Here is a 9,730-nt window from a genome sequence, read left to right as displayed (position 1 = left end):
TTCCAAGCCGAAAACAAAAAGGAGCAACAGTAAGAAGAGACCCTGTGTAAAATTTCACTGAGACTTCCACGAGATGCAGAACATTGTGCTACTAGCATTAAAAACAGTGGGAGATTTTTACAGCAAATCAATTTAATATGAAGGGCTAGGTATTTTGTTAAAGGTAACTTTATGGAGAATAAAACTTTTCTTAAACAGTGAACATATGAAGAGAATCTTCTATTCTTTATACTTTTATTTGAGGATGGATATGATTTCATGTAACTAATCTATAAACACACACTTTTCTTAATAATAGCTGGAATTTCCTTAAAATGTAGGTTAATTCTCAGTGAATCAGAGGTTGAGCACACCCGTCTCAGCAGCATATGCTGCTGTTTGATGTAGGGTGAAGATGGCAAGTGCTACCAAGATAAATCTTTAACTCCCTGTTCCCACCCATGTCCTGTTCTTATTTTTATGCCGCTCCAGATGTTTGAGATGCGTCATTTTCTCAAATGAGAGCTACAGTCACTTGGCACATGGAGCTACTCTCTGTCAGTTGGGGTCAGCAGAATGTGAGCAGATGCCATCTTTTCTGTAAGTGCAATCAATTCAGTTAAACCTTTTAATTGTAAATGCAAACAGAAGTTTCATTGCTACGTAGGGGAAATGATTGATCTCCTTTACTGAAGTCATTTGGAGGGTATTGCAAGGCTTATGAAGTAAGTGCTGAAAGGGTGAAAAAAACCTCCTGAATCGATTCATTGAGATCCCTGGAAAGATCTACGGCAGTGACGGAAAACACAAGCAATGATGTGTCTCTGACACATCACCTTTCTTTCCTCCCTTCCCCTTTTCCAGTAGCAGTGATGCTCAGTGATGTGCTTTAGGCACACTGCCAATGAATTTTCTCCAAATTTCCCATGAAGGAGTAAAAGTATTCACTGTGCATCACTTGTCGGTCAGGGGGAGGGCACTGGCACTAGTAAAGCGAATGTGTGATGCTGGGGAAGCTCTCCGGGTCTTCTCAAGTAATGGGAGCTGGAGCCCTGCCCCATCACGCTGCAAAGGAAATTGGCCAAGTACAACACCCCCAGGCAATTTTTGTGCCTGTGTTCACATTTTTTACAATTTGTAGCAAACACTGTGAGATGTGTCCATGGGAAGAGGTGTAAGTGATCTGTGCATGAACTGGGGTTGCCTTGGGGCTGTGAGGATGACAAGATTAAAAAAGGATGATTTATTATGGTAGAAATCTAACTGAATCTAATAGCAGGTTGAACTCAATCTTAATGAAAACATATTTTTTACAATTTCCTATTTTACTTTAGAAGGAGAACTATTGTGGGAATTAGGGAAACTGTAATGCACTGCACTCATTTTGTGCCTCCAAATAACCTTTTATTTATTGTGGCAATATTTTCCATTTTATGTAGTGCCACATTTTTCCATGGAATGGAAACTTATGGAATTTCCCTTCCACGAAGTGTCCTAGCATCTGTCTTGCTCAGCCCTAAAGCCAGTCTTTCATGCACCTAAAAAGGGCAATTAGTCTGTTTTCATGCTAAGGAGATGCTGGGTGGTTCATAATCGCACTGATCAGAGCCCACACGTGGAATCAGAAATCCCGGGCTCAGCCCAAACACTATCAGGCTCTGCTGATCTGCCGCAGGTAGGTGTGTGTCGGCACCATGTGCTGCCTCCCCAGGCTTGTGGGGTCAGCTGAATTTCAAAGGTTATGAAATAATCGTTGAATATCCCTTCAGATGGCTGCAAGAGTATCGGCAACTCGGTGCTGTAAGATTTCAGCCTTCAGCTCTGTAAGATTTTGTATGAAGAGAAATTTGGACAGTGTTACTATTTCTAGGAAGAAAAAATACAGGCGTGTGTTTTCATCTCTCTTCTTGCACCTTTCTCCTCGATTTTCCAAGCTGAGCTCTTTCTCAGAGACACAGCTATGTATGGAGACATCTACATATTCCCGTGCTGGCATTTCCCAGACTACTCAGACAGCCTATCATAAACAAAATAAATGCATTTTCTGAGCAAAAATTCAGGGTCTCTAGAACATAACTGACAGTGAAGTGTTTAAAAACCCATACATGATTTATGACTTTATTTAGTCTAGAAGGAATAAAGCGTTGTGTGCATTTTGTTAATATTTACATTAAAAATGAGGGCATGATTTTTTTCCCATGCCTGAGTCAAATGACAAAGGCTTTCTGCTGCACTAAAGCTTCTGCCTGGTGTGGAAAAAGAAGAACAGCCACACACAACAGGAAGAGAAGACCACGACGTGTATGACATACTGTCACCAGCAGCCTTGGGAATCCCAAGAAAACCAGCTGGGAATCAGCAAGACATCCCAGCTCTTACAGATTGGCCCTTGGGTCCTTTGATGAGAGCCTTTTGTACTGCCAGCTGTAAAAATAAGGGGTGGGTGTCTTGGTGGAGGGCCCCTGCCTGGGGAGCATCCCTCCAGCAGAGAGGGGAGATGGCATTTGCCATTCTCCCGTGAGCCCTGTCTGCTTTCCTTTGGCCTCCATCGCGCCACTTGCGGAACCTTTTCTATTAGTTGTAGGTATTGGTGTTGGTGGTGCAGGATACAGAAGTAGCTTGAATTTCTTTTGCATCAGGACCATTTACTGGACTAGAAGCTAGTATGGAAACAAAGTGAGTGTTCTGGCTGCTTCAGACATAGCCTGCATGCTGTGCCCATGGGAAGGCTGTCGGGTCACAGCTAGGTATGCAAAATGAAATGGTCTTAGAGGTGCTGCACACTCACAGCTCAGCACCTCTGAAACCGTGCAGTTTGAAACTTAGATATTTGCTCTGGACACAAGAACCCTGCTTAAATCACAGAGCACATCCAGACACAGCTTAATAACCAAAGTTTTAAAAGGCTGGCAAAATACTTGTGCGCTTCACTAATCCATGTATGTATCTCTTATGTAAAAACAAAAAAAGATCTTTACATAGAAAAGTGTCCTTTTTCCTTCACCCTTTGGTTCAGGTAATATAGGCATAAAGAGTTTCAACTCATCAAATTTGACTGACTTAAAACCAATTTGGCTTTTACGTGCAGTCAATGTATCACAGTGTGACCTCTGAATCACAGGAAGTAGCCCTTTTTTTAACTACGATTTTTTTAGCATGTTTATACATTTCCTATATTGATGGTAAAAAGACAGGAGAAAAGATTTGTGTGCAATTATGCAAGCAGAATATAAAAGAGGAAATTATTTTAATGACCTGCAGATGCCTTTTAGATTTTTAAATTTCTGGAGCAGGAAAGTCATGCTTCTAAGCAGCACTGAACGAGAAAGATGACCTAGTTCAGTTTAAAACCACAGATGAACTGAAACTACTTTTCCAAACTTCACTCCAGCAAGCAATCCCATTGAAACATGGTTTTAAAATCTTATCCAAAATTGCTGTGCTAGGAAAAGGAGAAGAAAACTCATCAGCCAACACTGGGCAAGGCCTCTCTGCTCTATCCAGGCCGATACTTGAGACGACAAGGAAAGGCAATGTTGCTTCCCAGAGTGTAAAGTCTTCAGCTTTTTATTAATTGATTTTATTAATTTTAGTTTCTGTCAGATCTGTTTAACTGCTGGAGCAGGAGAGTTTATTATCTTATCTTGCACCGCTCTCAACAATCTAGTGCTCATGACAATACCTGTCCTGGTTGGCTTGACTCCTTCCATCCCTTCCCATCTCAGACTCCTTGGGAGCTTCCCATACTGAAACAACTACCTACCTGTCTATTGCTATAATTTATTTATTTATTTATTTATTTTTAGTCAGTGGCTTATCAGCAGATTTAAGGATTCTAAAACACTGCCTGAAGTACTGTGATTGCAGCACTGTCCGCAGGGTACCTGGAAAGGGGTTTGTGTGGTCGTTTGGGCGGTCTCTGGAGGCTGTATGTTTGGAAATTACACCAGACTGTGGTTTTGAGGTTATTGTTACTGCACATTGTTGGGGCTGGGATTCAGTGGCACAGCAAAGGCCACTTAACAGCATTTCTTATTTGAAGGTGAATCATATTTCTACTGCTGGTACAGAGACGTGATGCTACTAAGGCAGATTTGCAGAATAAAAATGTTCACAGCCTTTCTGAGGTAAATTTATTGGCATTATTGCAACACGGGGAGAGGCAGCCTTGATGAAAACCTTCAAACAGCCAAAGTTGCCTCTTGCTGATGGTTCTAATGCTGTGACAGTTTTGTTCTGCTACACCTGTGAATCATTTTAGGTCATTGCTGAAGATATGACCTCACATAGCTGGCTTGTGATTCCACACAACACTCTAAATTACTGCATTTACCTATACATTGTAGCTATTGTTCTACCTCTGAGATCCTGTTTGCACTCTTACACCGCCTGCTGCAAGCATGAGCTGGGAAGCGCTTGCTGAATCTTGATAGTTGGAAGCAGTCACACTAATTTTTAAGATCTTACAACATTTTAAGATGTTTCGCATCTGAAAGAGGTGAAGAAAACAAATAAGAAAGATGTACAGGAAAACTGTCACAATTATCTCCACATACTATGTGACAAAAAATGTGGCCTGTATACTGCATATTGTATAATATACTGTATATTGTTTAATGTATAATATTGCATATAAAGCACAATATGTCCTAACCCTCCTGAAGGTTAGTCCAAATTGTCAGAAATACTAATTGTAGCCTCAGATATTGCCAGGAACAGATTTTATGAGGGAAGTCAAGATCTTGCTGTTGGGAAGGATGCTGCAGCAAGTCTGCGGCGTATGCGCCTTCACGCTTGTCACTTCCCTGTGGTTCCTCCTGGCAGGGGCAGTTTGCAAATGCTCCTTGCAAAGCAGAAGCGGCAGCACCTTCGCTGAAGGGTGATCTCCTTGAGCAATGGTTTATTTATGATTTATGGTATTTTACAGGATTTGCTTTCAGCTAAGAGGAAAAAGCGGCACACAAATGTCAGGAGGTTCATTCTAACTGACACGCTTAAACATCTGCAGAGCTATTTCAACACTGCGGATTCCCAGCCCGTTCTGTCGTTTCCCAAGTTTTCCTTCAGCCCAGATAACAGCAGAAATCCGATGGAGTTTGTGTGCTGAGGGTTCGCCTCCAGAGGCACGCGCCGCGTGTGGTGCTGTGGTCTCACACTCAGCAAAGCACCATGCTATGCAAGTGTGTGAAGTCAGTGAGAACAACCTGACAGATCAATGAAAGTACCTGTTGTTCTTGTGTGGGGCATGAGAATCTTTTTGGAGTTTCAAGTTTTGTGGTGCCTTTGACCTTTAACGATGGTGGTGATTTAATGTGCTACCGAAAGGCAGTTACTTAGGTTGAGTGTCCATGTGCCTAGAAACTTTCTGGCTCTTTACTACTGAGCAGTACAATTATTTTTAGCGAAGGAAAGGCTTCTTTAGCAGCTTCTCAGTCTGGTGTATCATGCTGGAGACGCTGATTTCCTAGAGCAATTGCTCCAGGAACACAGCTTCTAAATACCGATGAAAATCAGGAGCCGTACCATCCTCTGCACAGAGCCACGCGGAGGTGGAAAGGCAACATAAAAACACATTGTGTCTGCAGAACTGGGGTGCCCCATGGCTGTGGGTGGGCTACACAGGTGCCCCCCACCCCGACACGCTGTGGCAGAAGTGACAGAGGCTGCGCTGTCTCCCAAGGCCCCGAGCCTCCCTGGGACCGGAACCTTCCCCGTGGGTGGGGGACAGCCCAAGGCCCCCACGGCCCGTGGGTTGGACAGACATCCCCCTCGATGTGGCTTGCGGAGGGCCGGGAGCCATGGCTGCCCTGGCAGGGACACACGTGCACGCGCACACTCACTCACACGCAAACGTGCATCCGCTTCCCACGCGTAACCCACTCACCCCCCAGCCCCCTCGCCCGGGGCATCCCCCCTGCCCGGCGCAGCCCCCCGACTTCGCGGCAGCCCCCGCCCAGGCCTCCCTCCGCCGCAGCCCCCCCCAGCTCCGCGGCAGCCCCCCCGCCCAGGGCTTACCCTCGGCATCGCCCCCGCCCGGCGCAGCATCCCCCCTCACGCCGCGGCAGCTCCCCGCCCGGGGCTCACCCCCCGCGGCAGCGCCCCCCGCCCGGGGCACAGCCTGCTCCCGCCCCCGCCCGTCGCAGCCCCCCCCCTCCCCCCGCGGCAGACCCTCGCTCGGGGCACAGCCCCCCCGCCCCCGCCCGGCGCAGCCCGCCCCAGCGCCGGGAGCACCCGGGGGCGGGAGCGCCGCTCCCCCCGTGCCCGCCCCCGCCGCCGCCCGGGGCCGGCCCGGCCGCCGCGGCGTGAAGAGGAGCCTCCGCGGGGGCGGGGGCTGAGGCGGGCTCGGGCCTTGCGCGGCTGCGGAGCGGCCGCCCCATGCGGGCTGCGACCCCCGCGGCCCCTCCGCGCCGGGATGGAGGCGCCGGGCTGCCGCCGGCGGCAGCTCCCCGTCCTGCTGCTGTGGGGTAAGTGGCGGGGGGTCCTGGCGGCTGCCTCGTCCGAGGCGGCGGGACCGGCCGAGCATCCTCGCGGCGTGTGCATGGCCCCAGCGGGCAGCGGCTTCTGCCGGGGCGTGGGGGCGAACTCGGGGCGAGGCGGCAGCTGGCCCTCCGCATCCCCCCACTTGGCAAGAGCATCTCTTGCGGAGGGAGATTTGCTTCGGGGGTCCTTCTGGGGAGCGGGCGGGCAGGGCAGGGCTCGGGGGCTGCGGGGGGATTGCTGTGTCTCTGTGTGCCTCCCCCCCCCCTCCCCTCCGGGCTCTCCGTTCGGCGCAGCATCCCCACCGCCAGCCTCCCCCCGCCGGGGGGGACCCCGAGGCACGGCACAGGGCGCGCAGCCCCCCGGCAAAAACGCTCGCACCAAGTGCCGACACCAGCGAGGCCCCCCAAACCCGCCCCGGGCGGCAAGCTTCGGCTCCCGGGAAGGGTTTCGGCTGCAGGGCAGCGGCCGCTTCCCGGTGGAGCGGTTGGGTTAGAATCCGGCGAGTTGTAGAAGTGCTGGTATCCCTCAGCTTTTAATATAACAGTAACTCTGCTGCTAGAACCCCCCTTTTTTTAGCCCTTCCCCCCACCCCGTCAGGTAGCTTGCCTTAGGGCTGCTGGAGTTTACGTGCTGCAGTCCAGGCAGAAGTTGCTGGGAGAGGTCAGCTCGCATCTCCTTCATTCCCCAGGGAATGCAGCGGTGTAGTTAATTCTCCGTGGTCCCAGATAGTGGAGAAGAAGATCAGACCTCGTAGGTTTAGAAGGTTTATCTGAGGACTTTATAACTTTGTTTGCTATCTTTATGCCCTTTGCAACGTGCAAAACTGGTAAACACTGGACATCTTTCTATGAAAAGACCCAAAAATAAAGGGATAGTTTTGGCGATGGTGCTTAGTAGCATCACCTTTACCTGGTCTGTCAAGAGTGACATGCCAAAAGCATCAATTTTCTGATTCTCTGTGGCTTGAGGACTGCTGAAATCTCACCTTAATTGCTCAGATTTTTTGTTATTTTCCAGCTGCAAAGGAATAAAATAAATGGCCAACACCTGTCTTGCTACATAAAGGATTTGTGCGCTCCTGAACGCAGGGAAGCAGGCAGAGGTCCTTTTGGGTGGTGAGATGGCCTGATGTTACTGGGACTTTTACGAAGCAAAATTGCTTCCTGGAGATTTGCTTTCAGAGGGTGAGTGGAGTGTGAAGGACTATGTCCCTGTGGCTCAGAAAGCTACCAAAAGACATTTTTCACCAGAGAGACATAGGTAAATCTGTTGTGCCAGACACTTTTGACTGTGCTAGTTGCTTTCTTAATAGAATTTACACCCCCACCCCACCCCCCCCCAAAAAAAAAAAGACGTTAAGGATATCTGTTAATTGATAATGCGTTACTTTTTCTTGGAATTGGAAAGGAAAGATATAATCAAGAACTAATGAAATTAGACTAATTTCCTAGTAGAAAAGCCCTGAAAATGAAATTGAGGTTTTTATTAGGGAAAGCCTTAAGTGGTGGAAAACCAAAGTTCTTGAAGTAATACAAGCATGCTTTTCATGTCAGTTATTTTGGAAGGATTTTTACTTGACTTGAGTGTACTTTCTTCCCTTTTCCCTAATGGCTTCTTTTGATTAACCAGAGACCTGTGACCTCTCTCATTAAATTAAAACTCTGGCCAGGATCCCTCAGTGTTAGTTCCCACTGAATCCAGTGGGAAGCCTGCCTGGGTGGGGAGCAGGACAGTACTTCTGTAACCTCAGGCTGCTGCTTGCTGTGTATCTTTCTGCTGAGGGCTCTTGACACGTTCTCACTACGTAGAACCATCTGCTGTGTTCTCCCTTCTTAGCCAGGATGGCAAAAAAGGCAGCGTGTTTGCTCTCTGGAAGCTCAGTGGTTATAGAAGGTCGATGTGCTGTAAGGGGGTGTGTGTGTGTATTGGAAGTGAAAGAATGTGTGAACTGAGGTACCTGGTACAGGGGCATGTCACCCGTACTGTTTACCTTATGAAGTGCTGATAACATCCAGAACGGGGTGAGATGGAGAGCTGGAAATGCCAGCTGTCAGGTGAAATCCTCAGTTCTCTGCTTAGCAGAGCTGTAGGTACTTAGAAGATGCCCACTTACTGCAGGATGTAAGTGCCTCAGAGATAATGATATATTTACTGTAATACCACATGCTTTTATTTCACTTCTATGTATGGAAACTGAGGCAAGGAGAAACTTAAGGCATAGATCAAGACTTTTAACAGACTAAGTAGGTTTTCTATACAAGTTGTGGTTTTGGCATCCCTGTCCAAACGTTTGCTCCTTTATTCTTTGTATAATGCCTGCATTTCAATGATGCTATTTGTATATGAGTTGGAAGATGCTACCAGAGACAAGCTGGGTATTTTTTTGAATTCTGGAGGAATCTTTCTCAGTATATGTATGTATGCACATACAGAGAGATGATGTGATTCATATGTGGAGCAGTTTTCCTATGTAGGTTTCAAAGACTGTCTAGAGCTGGTTGCATTTCATAACGCTGTTTCTCAGCCGTTAGGGAAGCTTAGCATTTTGGCCAGAGGTGGACGACTGGACACTTGGAAAGCTGGGAACAGAGCCTGGCTCCAGGCTTGCGTTCTTACTTTCTATTTTAAAGACCATACCTCACCCTGCAAACAATAATGAAAAAGCTGTGTATTAAAGCCTGAATTCTGCCAGGTCCTGTGCCCCCCTTGCGTGGAACATGGCATCCCTAACTCCTGGAGAGTTTGGTTTCTAATGAGGGGGAAAAAAAGCCCCAAAAGGAAACAATTTTATTGGGTTAAAGTTTGCAGACCAAATCAAGTTTTTTCCCCTTATTTGCTTATGAATATATCATGCTGTTCTGCAGCTGCAAAGGGTGGAAGGAAGAAAAGGAAAACGGTTGTAGGAGTTCTGAATTTAATAGACCCAGGCGGGTGTGCGTGCAAAACAAATAAAGCTTTGCAAAAAGCAGAACATCAGACTTCTGAGACGGACTGAAGAGTTTTGACAAAAAAACCTTCTCTATTAAAACAGTGTTATGCTTTCTAAAGACATGATTTCCAACGCTAGGTGAACGGAAAGGCAGGCAGCAGACCCCATGGATACTTATCCTGAAAGCAAAGTGTCAGTGTAAATGCAACCTCTGGTTCAACCTGCTGTCGGACCCAGTATCCTCCCTACCATCCCTCACCTGGCCTGTGTCTCCCGAGTCCTTGTTCGGGAAGGTGTTGCCCTTTTCCCGAGGTGTGCAGGTACCACAGGAGGGGTCGGTGG

The 9,730-nt window shown here is 47.7% G+C and overlaps 1 protein-coding gene across 3 annotated transcripts in view; it reads left to right on the top strand.

The window, feature by feature from the left end:
- Window positions 1-496: 496 nt before the first annotated feature.
- The window catches only part of RAMP3 (receptor activity modifying protein 3), a 61,554-nt gene continuing 52,320 nt past the window's right edge, over window positions 497-9,730 (top strand). Inside the window, exon 1 of one of the 3 annotated variants that reach the window (XM_040592328.1) lies at window positions 497-579. In XM_040592328.1, the coding sequence (XP_040448262.1) occupies window positions 498-579 (82 nt within the window). In that variant the 5' untranslated portion in view covers window position 497. Of the gene's footprint in view, window positions 580-6,281; window positions 6,444-9,730 lie in introns of those variants that run through there. The other 2 variants (XM_040592330.1, XM_040592329.1) reach the window with 2 other exon arrangements.

Source organism: Falco naumanni, chromosome 4, assembly GCF_017639655.2.
Source record: "Falco naumanni isolate bFalNau1 chromosome 4, bFalNau1.pat, whole genome shotgun sequence".
Lineage (NCBI taxonomy): Eukaryota > Metazoa > Chordata > Aves > Falconiformes > Falconidae > Falco > Falco naumanni.
Note: the sequence above shows the minus strand (reverse complement) of the source record. Positions and strands in the feature narration are given on the sequence as shown.